Source organism: Diabrotica undecimpunctata, chromosome 7 (genome assembly GCF_040954645.1).
Source record: "Diabrotica undecimpunctata isolate CICGRU chromosome 7, icDiaUnde3, whole genome shotgun sequence".
In the NCBI taxonomy this organism is placed as follows: domain Eukaryota; kingdom Metazoa; phylum Arthropoda; class Insecta; order Coleoptera; family Chrysomelidae; genus Diabrotica; species Diabrotica undecimpunctata.
Window position 1 is genome coordinate 19,842,986 of NC_092809.1, and position 16,831 is coordinate 19,859,816.

The 16,831-nt window shown below is 34.1% G+C and overlaps 2 protein-coding genes across 2 annotated transcripts; both read right to left on the reverse strand.

Moving 5' to 3' along the window:
* Nucleotides 1-231: 231 nt before the first annotated feature.
* LOC140445023 (cathepsin L-like proteinase) lies at nucleotides 232-5,974 on the reverse strand. The gene is made up of 5 exons (XM_072536803.1): nucleotides 5,911-5,974; nucleotides 4,708-4,801; nucleotides 3,378-3,710; nucleotides 918-1,197; nucleotides 232-528 (listed from the first exon to the last, which is right to left on the reverse strand). The coding sequence occupies exons 2-5, from the start codon at nucleotides 4,789-4,791 to the stop codon at nucleotides 281-283; spliced, it is 945 nt and encodes a 314-aa protein (XP_072392904.1). The 5' UTR covers nucleotides 4,792-4,801; nucleotides 5,911-5,974; the 3' UTR covers nucleotides 232-280.
* Nucleotides 5,975-8,246: 2,272 nt separating this feature from the next.
* LOC140445025 (cathepsin L-like proteinase) lies at nucleotides 8,247-16,831 on the reverse strand. Its single transcript, XM_072536805.1, has 5 exons — nucleotides 16,776-16,831; nucleotides 16,311-16,404; nucleotides 12,726-13,058; nucleotides 11,412-11,691; nucleotides 8,247-8,557 (listed from the first exon to the last, which is right to left on the reverse strand). Exons 2-5 carry the CDS (start codon nucleotides 16,392-16,394, stop codon nucleotides 8,310-8,312), a joined length of 945 nt encoding a protein of 314 aa, XP_072392906.1. The 5' UTR covers nucleotides 16,395-16,404; nucleotides 16,776-16,831; the 3' UTR covers nucleotides 8,247-8,309.

The following is a 16,831-nucleotide window of genomic DNA, read 5'->3' on the forward strand; positions in this document are numbered from 1 at the left end:
CAAATATTACAACCTAAAACTTCTTCGCCTAAAATACATATACCAGTGGTAGATTGGTTTATTCTTCAGACATAGTTTATCTAATCGCTACTTATTATAACTTTTTAAGTTTTAGGTCCTATAGTTTGTGTATGATACATTCTAGAAATGTACTGTAATATATATCCAAGTATAATATTATTTTCATTTTGTTTTCTAACTCATGCAGCTGTTTAAAAATAATTAAAACTATTAGTTTATCGTGTATCTTTATTATTGAATTTTACTTATACTTCATCATTTACAATTTGGGGTAAGAGTTCATGAGGTTAAGACCACACAAGTTGTGACCACGGCTAATTCTGATGTAACCTTGTTCACCCCAGCTGGTTCCCCATGAGTTCTTAACGATGAATACATCCTTGGTGTATCCAACAGCAAGAACACCGTGGTTGAGGGCGGTTCCACAATTTCTGTTGTTGAAAACTCCACCTGAATAGAATTGCCATGTATCAGCATCGACAGCGATGGAAACTGGACCTACGCTAGCTGAAAACAAACTTAAAATTAGCATTTGTACTAGTTGTAAGAATAAAATTAGTACCAGTTTATTAGCTATCAAAATTATCAAAATCATAATGTTGTCCAAATACGTCTTAAATTGTAAAATTTAAATTGATACAAGAAGTATTATAGTGTAAAGAAAGGTTTTAATTTTAAAGAACAGCAGTTATATATTTGACAATAAAAAATAAATAAACAAAACTGCAGGTATTTAAAAGTATTAATTATCGAATTAGCAGACGTGCTTTGTCACAACAGAAGAGAAATTAATAAACGTCAAAGTTAAATGGTCAAAGTCAAAGTTAAGATTTGCTCACAGATGCAAAATATTTAAAATTTGTCAAAGTTTTCATTTTAAAAATTGATTAACTTACCAAGAGCGGAAGCGAGTGCACTTTCTGTTTCAGAAAGTTCTACGTATCCACTGATGGAAGAGAGTTGTTTGTTCTGTACATTCTTGCAGCTACCATCTCTGCCGGTGTATTGATATTGAGTTTCGGAAGAGAGACCATGCTTTTTAACATAGTTAAAAGCATCTGTCATCAAACCTCCGTTACAACCAGCGTTTACTGTATCACAGTCTACCAATTCTTGTTCACTAAGAGGAACACGTTGGTTTTTGTGAATAGCGAGTTGACCTTCGATGGCTCCGGTCTAAAAATATTAAAACAAAAATTTTAATATAATAATTAAAATTTGAATGAGTATATTTTTTTAATTTTGTTAATTTAACCAAAAATCGAAATCAGAAGATTTCTTAGTTTTTGAAAGCAAAATTCAGATTATTGTCTAAATCTGTACATTCCAATTTTCAAAGCAAAACACACGATGAATGGACCAACATGGGGAATTGCATTCTACGACACATAGATTCATCTAGGCAATAACCTTGCGTGAACTGGTTTCTTGTACTCAAACCGAGTAAATAAAGATAGAAAAGACAGTTAAGATCTGATGTCAGTATAGTGTCTCCACTATTCGCTTATAGATATTTCATCCTTTCAGGACTGTTCAGAGTCTGGGACTAACCACCTACAGTAGAAGGTCTCAAACGAGTCATGAAAGTCGTGTTGAATTACATTAGGATTAACAATGTGCATGCCAGCAGGATGCCTTACTGGTGGAATGATGAGATCGAAAGATTGAGAAGAGAGTGCATCACCCTGCGCAGACAAGCGACAAGGGCGAGAAGTCGAAGACAAGGGCGAGGAGTCTTAAGGCTAACCTTAAGACACAATTAAATGTCTGGGACGACTGGAGTCTGCTTGAGGCCCTGGTGTTTATGAGAGGATGTTGCGAGAAAGAATCGAAGGGGTGATAAAGAGGTCTGGGGGATTGTCTCCAAGGCAGTATGGATTTTGCAAGGGTAAGAGTACGGTAAATGCGGTGATAGAGGTGTTTAGGGCGACAAAGGAGACTGGAGACCGCAACAAGCTGGCGGTTCTACTCCTTTTCAACGTCCGAAACACCTTTGATACTTTGCAGTGGTTTTCTGTGCTCGGGCATATTTGATGAATATCGTCTCGGATTATCTGTCCAAGAGGAAAATCTTGACTGAGAGAGGCCTGATTTTAGACGTAACGGCTGGGGTACCCCAAGGGTCCGTCCTTGTCCCGGTACTGTGCAACCTGGCATAAGACGGAATCATGAGTTGAAAAATTGGAGAGGTGGTTAGCCCTTTGGAATTCGCGGATGATCTCGTGATTTTGGTAGCAGTGCGGGACAAAGAGGAACTCTTGTTCCAGGTATGGTATGCAAGTTTTCTGATCCAGAACTGGAGTGAGCGGAGGAGAAGACAGAGGCGCTAGTCCTTAAAGACCCGAGAAAGAGAGCTAGAATTGTGTTTGGTTGTGCGGGTGTGCCGGTCACTTCTAAGAGATACGTTAACTGTGTGATGACGAGCGACTGAGAATCGGGCAAAAGAAGGACATCGGGGATAAGTTATGTTCTAACTGAAAATCACAGCCCTGTCGGAAATTTTTACCTTCAGCGTCTGTTTGCAGGTTCCCCACCTAGGTATTAAATAAAAGGACTCTTTAGAGCGACTGTGCAGAAATTTCACTAAACGTGAAATCAAAAATTTTCCTTCCAAAGAAATAATAATTTCATATAGAACTTCAATTGTTAATTCATTTTTTACAGATGGTTGGGGTTTATACAGATAAAAACATTTTAGGACTGCTAGTGATGTTGCATATTATAGATAAACTAGCAACAAATAAATATAATGAAACTATAATCTGTATTTCTATTTTAACTATATTTTGCTGTTTGAAAGTAATTTAGATACATTTAGATTGATTTATTTTTCGTACTATTGCGTATCTCAAAAATGTATTATTGAGTCCTCAAATGTATTATATATTCCAATCATATCTGATATCTTGACTTTTTATTTTATATTAAAGGTTATATGTAATGTAGCAGTTATATTTTTGTGTTATATATTGTTTATATTTGTTAAATCTAGTATTTTTCAGATTTGTAGTCATATGGATTTACATTTTCTTGAAGGAAAAGTCAAAGAAGTTTAAAGCTTGGTATGTAGGTTTCTATTGCCATTGAAGTTTACGTTTAAGAATTTTGTCGAGTTCGATATTCTGTTAAATATATTTTGTTATATAGACTGCTACGTTCTATATAGAAAGGTATGATAAAAAATTATCTCAATTTAATTGGATTTAATCTTTTTGTGAAATCTGAAAAGAACAAGTGCTTTGTCAACAATATATCCGCATAAGATATGAAACTGATCTCTTTGCGATAATTAAATACTAATATTTTGCATAATACCATTCTTAAAACGTAGATTTTATTTTAATATTAATACTTACGGTACTGAAGGCCCAGCATGATCCACAGTTTCCTTGATCTTTGATTCCCAAAACAGCATTTTGTCTCCAATCAACTTCTTCGGCAGCTTGGAAATTGGGATCAACTTCGTGTTTGCCAATGAAGGTTTGTTTGGGCTTGTTAGCCATTTGAGAGTCTAACATAGCTTGGAATTCAGCGCTGGACCAATCGGCAAATTTGTTGACGCCCAAGTAGTAGGTTTCTTCTCCGTTTTCGTATCTAGCATTGTGTTCGTCGATTTTGCGGAGGTTCTCTTGGAAAACAGCGAAACGAAGTTTGTCCTCAATAACGTTGTAAGATTTGTTATGTGTTGCCTGAAATAAAAATATAATAAATAATATAGAGAAAATAAAGTCTTAGTAACATTTTATGACTAACAAAACTAGAGTGTCATATGAATATTACCAATATATACTTCAGAAAAAACCGTTGAATAGTTATTATTAAAAAAAATACTGAGAAGGTTCCTAAATTTATGCTGTAAGATGCACAAATTTGAAATAACATAAATAAAGAAGCTAGGTCGTCACTTTAAGATCTCATTGAGTGTGTTTAAGAAGGAAAATAAACATAGATGTTCTATAAATGTTTCAAAATACATCAACTCATGTTTTAATAACTGTATTACTAAATCGCGGAACAAGGAATTTACCAATACATTAACAACAGTTTTAAAAACATAATTTATGAATACCTTTATAATAATTATAGACAAATCTAAAAATAGAAAATAGAAAAATCTAAAACAGAACACTGTGAATAACATTAGGGTCAAAGTAAGTGATTTGAATAAATATTAGTAAAAGATAATATAAGAGACGTAATCAATAGACAATAATTGAAGACGAAGAACGGTATATTAGAATGAAATTTTACAGGAAACAGAATGGAATTACTAAAATTGTCAAGAAAGAACATTGTGTAATGTATTTTAAGTTATGGAAATGATTCTAGTAAGACTAAAAGAATAAAACCAGAAAGAAAAGAAGGTAGGCGGGATTCTAGATATTTTTCCATATTTGGTTTTAGTTCAGCCCAAATATTAAAAACTCCAAGAATAAATTTTTGAACAAGTAGAATTTTGTAATAAATATAATAGTGATTGCAGTGTTTGTTTAATCCCTTTATGGTTATTTGGAATGGTAATTATGTCATATTTATTTTCGAATTTTACTTTGATTTATTTGTCAAATTGTTTTGTTTCTGAAGTCTCGTTCTGATGCATAAACAAAATTGTATTAGTTAAATTGTGGAATAAATGTTCACGTTATCATATAAAATCAAGAAAATTAATATTACTAAAATTAATACCTTGAAACTGGTCCATTTTTCGAAGGCGGATAGGTTAGCACTAGTGGCCACAATAAGGGCAGCAGCAAGGATGAACAGCTTCATTCTGATTTTTCTGAAAGCACAATTTGAAATAATAAGTAAATGAAAAAGCTAAATAAAATTCAAACTCTGATCGTTTGTTATTTTAATACATATATGGATGTTTTGTTTGAAAGTTAGTTGTGTAGAGCATTCCACGAATGTCGTAATTATACCATAGTTCTCTCTCTATCTCTTTCTGTCTCTGTATCTTAACAACCCCTCGTGAGTCTTTGCTGCATGTACGACTTACTTCCACCTGCTTTGGTGAACCATATCTTCTGGAAAGTTGTATATTCCTGCGCAATGCAAATCTGTTAGAATAGTATCTCAACGTCTGAGTTTATGTCTGCCATGGTTGGTAATAAAAGGTTTTAGACCTTTTTTTTCTAATTAGATACCTACAGGTCTACTGCCGATAAAGTTTTGCTTCCGTATCTGTTTGATGAGCCGTTTGTTATTGACTCTATGCACAGGACCTGTCCACATCAGTCTCTGGGCTTTTACCTCATTGATTTTATTTAGTTAGTTATACAAGGTTTCCAGTTTTTTGTTAGTTTTAATTCGATAGTGTCCAGTTTTACTATCAACAGCCGGGCCATATATTTTTCATAGTATTTTGTGTTTAAAATGCCTTAGCAATCGTTTGTTTTGTTATAGTCCAAGTTTCTGAGCCATATACGACTAGTCTAATAGCTATTATGTATATTTGAACATCACTGATCTCGATAGCATCTTATACTTTAGTTTGTCTTGTAATTCGTGGCCATATTATTGCCATATCGTTGCGATAAAAATGTTTAACAAGAAAGCTTGAGCAATATCTTTATCTCTATTTTTTGGCATTTGGTAAATATTAAAATTCTTTTACTTTATGTAATAGATACAACAACAGAAATGAATGTTGAGTATTCGAAAGAATTTTGCACCACACAAGAAATTAAAAAGAACCGCAAGAAAAGTCAACATACAAATTAAAAATATTGCTTAAATTACAATAAAGAATTGTAATTTAACATTACATTAATAAATAAAGAATACTTAATTATTAAAGATAAATTAAAAAAAAAGGTAAAGATAAAAAAACAATTATATAATAAAAAGACAACTAATTGAAATAAAAGAATGTATGAAATGACTTACCTTTTCAAAGAACAACAGAATACAACTTAATGATACTGGAAAAGGATACAACTTTTATACTAAAATTTTAATCTTGATCCTCTTGAAACTACATAAGTGCGAAGGAATTTAAAACGAAAGCAAAAATTTTGCATACAATGTATATCGAAATGCGTTTTAAAGAATTATTTAGTGATAATATCATTCAATGATGAGTATTAACCCTTGGACTCACTTATTTAATTATATTTTTTAGAGAAATATGTGAGTACAAAACCAAGTAATCTTCGATTTATTATTTATAAAATTTATTTTTATTTGTTTTCCTGTTTTGCCATTTATGGTGGTAATAAAAAATAATATATGCTGTGAAAAAAGCCGATCAAAGAACAGCAGCGCTAACAAAGATCATGTCAAACATAGGAAGTTCGGGAACAAGTAGAAGGAGCATTCTTATGGACGTAGTTCACTCTACAATACTATACGTAGCACCAGTATGGTATCAGGTAATGCATGAACAAAAATACAAAAGAATTCTGGAGAAAGCTCAGAGGAAGGCTCTGTTGAGGGTCTTCTGCGCATATAAAACGACTTCGAGAGTTGCCTTGCAAGTTATGGCAGGGTCGCACAATTCACCTACTATTGAGAGAAAGAGCAATCACGAACGGCATGAATGAAAACGACAAAGCAGACGAGAGGGGAGTGACCAAAACGAAATGGCAAGAAGAGCAGGAAAACAAACATAGGGCTAAATGGACAAGAACACTTATACTGTACTTGACATACTGAGTAGAAAACATCCATAGCGAGACTAACTAAATCTTCACACAGTTCCTTACAGGGCATGGCTCTTTCAGAGCCTACCTGGTAAGGATATGGAAGCAATACGAGAGCCATTGCGTTGACTGCGGATTTAACAATATGTTATGTTCGATTGCAAAAGGTTTACGAGAGGGCGGAGCTATATGAAAGGCTGCGAGAAGTTAAGGCGAATAATATAATGCAAGTGAAGGGAAGAAAGAAAATGAATACAAAGAAATCCTGAGGACAAAAACTATAATGACAGCAGACATAAACGCTAAAGAAAAAAAAACAAAAAACAAAGAAGCCACGAATGCGTGTTAGGACGGTCTTAACAAGACTAGCCGCGCCTGTGTGGCAGAGGATAGTTTTATTTGATAGGCAGAGCATCATGTATCCATCCAAGGGCACGACTTCCAAGAGTGGAAATGTACTCTGACGTATTCTTTTACTCGGAATTTAACACAGAAGTTTTAGAAGATTTTACAACCTGAACAAAAAAATTAAAAATAATGGTGTAAAATATCGAGCTACTGAAAAAACAGTAATTAGAACATGGCATAAATGCAGAGATGTAGTTCAAGGAACAACAAAAGGAAAAACTGTAAAAAAATCAAACAAGGAATAAACAAGGCAGCAGAAAAAAATTGGTTGGCAAAATTCAAAATAAAAGAAGTAATAATTTTTTTGACAATGAGTGAAAACTAACAATTCAAGAAAAGAATAAAATAAGATTGAAATGGTTAATCATAAGCAAAGAAGACTAACGAGAAAAATACAACGATCAAAGTAAAAAAACAACGAAATTGTTTAAATCGCAGAAAAATAAAAAGTGGAAGTAAATTTTAATTTATTTTAATAATAATTAAATTTAATTTAATTTTAAGTATCATACCAATACTTAAAACTAGGTAACCGAAAACGGACAGCTATTATAGCTATAGAAGCAGAAATATGGCAGAACTATTACGAAGAAATATATCAAGAAACGGATAGAGAAGAAAAAAGAGAAATAATAACAAACACTAAACAGGATGAAGAAGAAGAAGAATTGACCTATACAGAAGTGAAAGAAAAAATTTGCAAACTTTTTTTTGGAGAAGAACTCGGCCTCGATCTTGTAGGCATGAGTCATATTTTGAGTGAAATTCTGAAAGGTTTTCTTGTACTGCCAGAGTAAAGTTGTGATTTTTTGGTGCTTATATTATAGTTAATTATAAATGATATGTCTTTGACCTGCCATTAACTGGTTATTGTTGGTATATTCTTATTGCTGACTTCTTCGTTCAGTATTGGTAACCATTGCCTGCGACATTCTACTGAGTTTGCTATACATGTTTCTTCATTTAGTAAGATGAGGACTGCTTAATTAATTTTCTTTTTTTTTGCTGTCCCGTTTTTACATAACTATTAATGCATCGTTGCATTGCGCTCTGTGCTTATTATCCCAGGCATGTTTGAATATCTGGGATCTGTCTATTTTATAAATATCTAAAAATTAAAGAGGATTAACATTACTAAGTATCTTCCTCAACTGTTTCCAACTCAAATAAAACCAAAAATGTTTTTTTCATTTATCTGTATTACATATTATTAAGAATATCATTTTTCATTGTCATTTACAATTTGGGGTAAGAGTTCATGAGGTTAAGACCGCATAAGTTGTGACCACGTTCAATTCTGATGTAACCTTGTTCACCCCAGCTACTTCCCCATGAGTTCTTAACGATGAATAGGTCTTTAGTGTATCCAACAGCAAGGACTCCGTGGTTGAGGGCGGTTCCACAATTTTTGTTATTGAAAACTCCACCACCATAGAACTGCCATAAATCAGCGTCGACAGCGATGGATACTGGACCTACACTAGCTGAAAACAACTGAATATTAGTGTCTTGTACAAGTTGTCAACACCAGAATTAAGTCAAATAAATTTGCAATAATACTGATAAATTTGGTCAATTTATAAACATTTACAGGTGCGAAACCAATTTGCAGATTGGGAATCGAATATCAAAATAAATGTAAAATGTAATTTTCATTACAATCAATTTTTTTTTAATGTCATATTATTATTTAACTAGCATGGGACAATCAGATTTAAGGTATCGTAAAGCCAATAAATCCGGGGAAAAATCTATAGACGATTGGGAACCCATAAACGAGAGAATTGCCAAACTGAAAATCAAGATGTATGGCAGAGAAATTATAATACTAGCAACATACGGTCCAACGGAAGACAGTCCAGCCAATGAGAAAGAACGATTTATCGAACAACTTCAGGAACAAATGGATAAGAGAAAACCTAAACAAGAAATAATAATAATGGGGGATCTAAATGGAAGAGTCGGAAGAAAAGACAATGACAGAACAGTTGGTCCATTTGGAGAAGACACAATTAACGACAACGGAGAAAGATTGGTAGAACTATGTGAAGTAAATGATTTGAAAATTATGAACGGATTCTACAAACACAAAAATATACATAAGTACACATGGACTCAAGAGACAAGAAAACTAAGATCCATTATTGACTACATTATCATGAACCACAAAAGCTCCATCAAAGTGAAAGACACCAGAGTGAAAAGAGGGGCAGAGTGTGGAACAGATCACAAACTTGTGGTGGCATGGATGGAATTCCCCTATATCTGGACAAAACAAAAACATACATCGATTGTTACAACGGGAACGACAATAAACGAAAAGAGGCTCAAATTACATCTATTGCAGGAAGAATCAATAAAAGATTTATACAAAAGAAGACTAGACCAAAAACTAGAAGAATTCAGATATGACACGTTAGATGAAATACATGAACACATAAAAACCTGCCTGATTTCAGCGGCCTTAGAAGCTCTTGGAGAAGACGACCAAAGGAACACCCATCAGAATATCAAATTAAGGGAAGACACATTGAAATGCATAAAAGAAAAGACAAAACTACACATAAAATACCTAAACACCAAAAAACAGGAAGACTTAGACCTGTATAGAGCGAAAAACAGAGAGGTAAAGAAAAGAGTAACAAATGAAAAGAACGAACGATGGGAACAAGCATGCACAGAGATAGAACGACATATCGGAGGAACGAGAAATTCAGAATCATGGCAAATATTAAAAGCACTTCAACGAAATAAGACAGAGAAAACCCAGATCGGCAAAATTAGTGAAAACGAGTGGCAAGAATACTACGTAGAACTACTTACAGAAAACCGTCCCCAATTTTAGGAAGAGAATATAGAACATGCAGGAAATGGGGCATACGACCAGATAGAAATAAGCCTGGCAGAAGTTAAGAGAGCAATCAAGACATTGAAGAACAAAAAAGCCAAAGGACCCGGAGGAATACCAAACGAACTAATTAAAAACGGAACGGAAAAGTTATTCCGCATGCTACATAGAATGTTCGAAAGAGGACTAAATGGAGAAGAAATACCTGCGGAATGGACACAAGCATACATCACATCCATACATAAGAAAGGAAACAGGAAAAAATGTGAAAACTATAGAGGAATTAGTATAATATTGTCGGTAGGTAGACTTTACGGGAAAATTATTAAGGAAAAACTAGAAACTGAAATAATAGGAAAAATTGGAGAAGACCAAGCAGGGTTCACAGTAGGAAAATCATGCCTAGATCATACGTACACATTAGAACAACTGATAGAGAAGAAAATGGCAAAAGGTATACCGGTCCATCTGGCCTTTGTTGATCTAAAGAAAGCATATGACTCAATACCTAGAGTCAAATTATGGGAAGCAATGAATGATCTCGGAATCCGACAAACACTAATAAAAGCAGTTAAAGCACTATACAAAGAAAACAAAGTAGCTATTAAATATGGAAATAAAGCCTACAATCCATTTAAGACGACAAAAGGACTTCTACAAGGCTGTGCTACGTCCCCTACTCTGTTTAAAATATTCTTGGAAAAGACACTCAAACCATGGAGGAGAAAGTGCGAAGGAATGGGCATACCAGTAAGAGATGAATACCTAACAACAGAAAACAAGGATATGAGAAACCTAGAGATAGACGAGGGAAGACAAATAAATGGAACAGATAAATTCAAGTATTTAGGAACCATAATATCGAACCAGGGAACAACAGAAGAAGATATAAACAACAGACTGAGACAAACAAGAAACTGTATAAGACAACTAAACTCAGTGTTGTGGGATAAGAACATTACGATAAAGACAAAAAAGAGAATATATAATACCCTGACAAGAAGTATCCTGACATATGGGTCCGAAAACTGGACAATAAACAAGAGAAATAGAGGTAGAATAAGAGCAGTAGAAATGGAGTTCCTGAGGAGAAGCTGTAGACTTACAAAAAGAGACAGAATTGAAAACGCAGAGATTAAGCGGAGAATGGAAGTGCAATCAGACATAATCGACTATATAGAGGAGAAGAGACTATCCTGGTACGGCCACGTCAGAAGAGCGGACAGAGGACGCTGGATAAACAAAATCACAGAATGGAGCCCGATTGGAAGAAGAAAGAGAGGAAGACCCCGAAGGTCATTCAGAGATGAAATCGACGAGGCTTTGGAGAAAAGAACCCTGCGAGATGGAGACTGGAATGACAGGGAAAATTGGAGAAAACGGTTGAGTGAAGGAAGACAGTGAAAACTGTGGAAATCCTTAGTAGTAGTAAAACCAATAAAATAAAATAGAATCAGTAATCAATATACACTAAAATTTAATAAACTTACCAACAGCAGAAACAAGTGCGTTTTCACTTGTAGCAAGTTCTACGTATCCACTGATAGTAGAGAGTTGTTTGTTCTGTACATTCTTGCAGCTACCATCTCTACCGGTGTATTGATATTGAGTTTCTGATGCAAGACCATGCTTTTTAACATAGTTAAAAGCATCTGTCATCAAACCTCCGCCACAACCAAGGTTTACTGTATCACAGTCTACCAATTCTTGTTCACTGAGAGGAACACGTTGGTTTTTGTGAATAGCGAGTTGACCTTCGATGGCTCCTGTCTAAAAATATTAAAACAAATATTTAGCACCAATAATTAAAACTTAAATGATATACTTCTTATTTAATTTTATTAACCAACTGCTAAAACTCATGACGATTTGTTAACGATAAACAAATTTAAGTCATCATGTTGTGCGTCCGTGCGTTAGTCTTGAAGACTAATAGCTGGAGTTTTCAAACCTGGGTAAAAGGTTTTTCTTATTATGAGGAAGAAATCTTTTGAATTTGGAATCAATAGATCTTTCCTGTCGATCGGATATCCAAGCGGGCTAAGCGGCTGGCTTCTCCTTCGCTTCAATGCGAGAGATGTCAGTTCAATCCCCAGCTCGGTGTACAGAAAAAAAAAAGGCTAACGCAGCAGTTTAAAATTCTAAATGAATCTGCGGCTTAGTCTAGAATATGCTGGTATCTGATCGGCCTATGGTGGAGCAGTACGGCAAGAGATAAGGGCTTGCGGCTCGGTGATACTCCTCCATAGATCCCTACCGGAAGGGCGTGTGCCGCCTAAATACCGGGTATATATATAGATCTTTCCTTTATTACGTTTTCATGATTTTTCTTCTTCTAAAATAAAAGTTCAAGCTTTGATTTATTTTGATGTAATGAAGAACCGTATTGCTTTTGGAGCGAATAGATGTATATGTTCTTCTCATATTATCCATATGCCTTTTTTTTAAGAAAATTGCTAGTGCCTCATATATTTTTAAATGGTTTCCTCATTGTGTATATCCTACTGAATATGGGATTAATAGATTTTTTCCCTCATATTCTAGCGACTTATTTTTTTTTTCGACTTCGTATTAAATCGCAACGATTTTTGATAATTTGAATAACATTCATATTTAATTGAACGTTTAATGTATTCCTATCAAATACTTTTGTAAAATCTGAAAGCTCAAGTAATTTTTAACACTATATCTAAATAAGCTCCAAATGAATACTGCTTATTCGTCTAATTTGTTGACTTTATAACTTGTGTTATTGGATAATAACGTTTCGAAAACTTTAATTTAATTTTATGAATAATACTTACGGTACTGAAAGCCCAGCAAGATCCACAGTTTCCTTGATCTTTGATTCCCAAAACAGCATTTTGTCTCCAATCAACTTCTTCGGCAGCTTGGAAATTGGGATCAACTTCGTGTTTGCCAATGAAGGTTTGTTTGGGCTTGTTAGCCATTTGAGAGTCCAACATAGCTTGGAATTCAGCGCTGGACCAATCGGCAAATTTGTTGACAGCCAAGTAGTAGGTTTCTTCTCCGTTTTCGTATTTAGCATTGTGTTCGTCGATTTTGCGGAGGTTCTCTTGGAAAACAGCAAAACGAAGTTTGTCCTCAATAACGTTGTAAGATTTGTTATGTGTTGCCTTAAATAAAAAGAAAATTATTAACTTAATTAAAAAGAGTTTTATAAAATAAATGATTAATAGAGATACACCAACGACAACAAAAAATGTATTACTAAACTTTAATGGTTGAAATATATACAGAATACCACAGAATAGGAATTAAGGTTATCTACTTTAAAAGGGTGTGAGACATATCAAATTATCGCTGTTTAGGATCCTTTAATTTTTTGATGAGTTGTTGTTTGTGGCACGTACTGGAATCACTTTGGAGCCTTCTTTCTGGTCAGAATTTATGCCCTTAATACCAATTACTTCCTGGGACAGAGAGAGAACCAATCTCTCTCTGTCCCAGGAAGCAATTGGTATTAAGGGAATGAAGGTAGATTCGAAATGGTCTGTGTAGTTGAGCGGAAGTTCGTCGATACGATTTTGTAGAAGGTTTGTGGAAGACTTCCAAACAGAAAGTCTAAAGTTTTGATCTTTGTAATTTTGCCTGTGAATGATTTTTTAAGTGAAATTTTTGTTTCTCTCTGTAGTTCTCTTGATTAATATGAAGATGTTTGAGATATTATGGATTGACTTCACTATAATTCATTTACTAGGGGAAGTCCTACTATTTCTAGTTCAGTTTACGCAGGATTTGGCGTCCGGTACTTAACAGTTTTCGCCTTTGATAGAGATATAACAGGCAGAAGATAGAAGAGTTATATATTCTGTAACGGGTCGAATGTATATGTTACAAGTGGGGATGGGATTTTTTTAGAGTGTGTTCTAGCAACACACTCTAAAAATCTCTATGCATAGAACATAGAACTATTACATCTTACAGGACTTGACACTAAAGACATAAAGATTATAAAAAATCTATATTGGAATCAAACAGCCCACATGAAGAATGGACATATGGTGAGTGAAAACGTAACCATTTCGAGAGGGGTTGGACAGGGCTGTATTCTTTCGCCACTGCTTTTCAACCTGTACACGGAACAAATATTTCTAGAGGCACTGGAAGAGTACAACGAGGGCATCAAGATTAATGGCGTACTAATAAGTAATTTTCATTATGCAGATGATACTGTTATGCTGGCCGATAATATCGAAGATTTACAGATGATGTTAAATAGAGTAAATACAATTGGCAACCAATTTGGACTGAAGATCAATAGAAAGAAAACTAAATTTATGGTGATCAGTAAAAAGAACATTCAACATATCGACCTAAATAATGAAGCCGAACGTATTGAAAGAGTACACCGATTTAAATATCTGGGATATACAGTAAATGATAAGTGGAACCCAGATGTCGCGATTAAAATCCGAATTGAAATAGCAAGATCCAAATTCATCAAAATGAGAAAGCTCTTAAGCAACCGCCACCTAAGCGTTAACCTCCGATGGCGCGCCACGAAATGCTACGTACTCTCTACGCTACTTTACGGAGTTGAAGGGTGGATGTTAACAGCAGCAACTATAAAGAAGTTAGCGGCTCTAGAAATGTGGCTGTATCGACGCATACTGAGAATACCTTGGACAGACAGAGTGGCCAACACAGAGGTATTAAGACGAATGGGTAAAGAGATGGAATTGTTAACAACTGTTAAAAGGAGGAAAGCGTCATACCTGGGGCATGTGTTTCGTAATGATAAGTATAGTCTGCTACAGCTTATCGTGGAAGGCAAGATTGAAGGTAGAAGAGGTTTGGGTAGAAAGAAGAAATCCTGGCTGAGAAATTTGAGAGAATGGTTTCAAATACCAGAAACCGCGAACATAATACATGTGGCACAAAACAGAGAAACCTATCGTTTGATGGTCGCCAACCTTCGGTAGAAGACGGCACATAAAGAAGAAGTTCTAGCAACCTTTCCTGCAAGTTGGTATAGGAGACGTGCTCTATTTCGTACTCTATCTAAGGTGGCATTTAGGTCAATGCTCTATTGAGATTTCTCGTGTACTGGAGTCCCTAATAGTTTACTATTGGGCTAACGAGATTCTTCCTTTATCAATAATAATAGTCTCCCGTTTTATACCGCTTCGCGGCTTTGGGAGTATAGCAGGGTATTCTGATATATTTAGGGCCTACAGTATTTAAGGAAGGTAACATGGCCAGTGCTACGCTTCAACCGCCTATTATTACCCCTGGTTTTACCCAAGGTACTCATTTTATTCAGGCTGAGTCGACCTGGGGCTTATAGACATTTTTTAAAATGTCTAGTTGTTCTTGCCGGCGGTAGAATTCTAACTCCGGACCACCGGCATGAGAGGCAAGCATCCTACCGCTTGCGCTACGCAGGCTCCCTTTATCAATTCCAGAAATTATTTATTTTTAACACTATGTGTGAATTTGCCCTATTTTGTAGGGCTTTTGAAAAGGTTTGATTGTATTTAATTGGCATTTAGTGTGAACTATCAAATCATTGTATATTTTTGTTGTTGTTATGAGTGTTGTGTTTGTCTCCAGTTACATTAAAAATAATGTCTGATGAAGTAATTCATAATGAAAATAAACCAATACAATTATAATAAGAAAATAAAACAATGCATCATCGGATATGTTAAATTAAAATTATAAATTAAATTGTGAAACACTGAATTTAAAAATAAACTTTAAACAGATAAACGACAGTCACAAAAATATAATTGATAAATACGTATGTAATTGTAGACGTTAATAAAAATATAAAGTCTCCTCAGCAATAAGCAAAATTACATCAAAACTAATTTAAAATTAAATAAATAAATATATAAAGATGAAGAAATTAAAATGAAAGAAGTGTATACGAAATATTTTTAGTTTATTACCAAAACTCATTTATAATTTCAAAAAATAAGTTTGTAAAATTGCCAAGGGAAGATTATCGAAAAATCCAAGAAAGAACACTGTGGGCACATTGAAACAATTCTAGAAGTAGAATAACTCAGACTATACTTTAAATTATGAAAATTACGCAAGAAAGATTAAAATGTGGGAGACAATTTTCTAGATCTTTTTTCACGTTTGTTTCCAGATCTGTTACTGTACATGATAGTTACTAAAAATAACAAGAATAAACTTCAATAAAACTAAGAATGACTTTTTATTTGCATATTACATAATAGCTATTTGGAGTAATGGATATACCATAGTTATTTTCAAATTTAAGTTTACTTTCAACTACGTTTCAAATTTTTAGTTTATTTTTGACGTCCTGTTCTAATGCATAATTTAAATTTTATTACTTCGATTGTGGAAAAAATGTTATAAAATTACGAAAATATTACTAAAATTAGTACCTTAAAACTGGTCCATTTGTCAAAGGCAGATAGGTTGGCACTTGTGGCCACAATAAGGGCAGCAGCAAAGATGAACAGCTTCATTCTGATTTTTCTGAAAATATTTATTCGAAATATTAAGTAAATCCAACAATAATTTGTATATAATTGTAAATCTAGCCATTGGATAACTTGACATAGAAGATATACTTGTAGAACATTTGTAGAAATAAGTTGTGTAGTCAGCTCGAGGTCTCAATTGATACAAACTTTTATAATACAAATATTTCGTCAGGAAGCTAGTAGAAAAAAAACAGATAACTGAAATAACTCATATTCAATATTGAATTAGGAATGATCTTCGAAAATTACAAAGAAGGAGGAGCTTAAATATGGCTGACAACATGATTTTAACTTTAAAAATAAAAAAATAAATTTGTAAAAAAGAGGAACTGTTCAAATAGCAGAATGCCTAAAATATCTTACCTTTTAGTAAGAACAACAGAATACAACTTGTAGATGTTGGAAAAAGGTTCAACTTT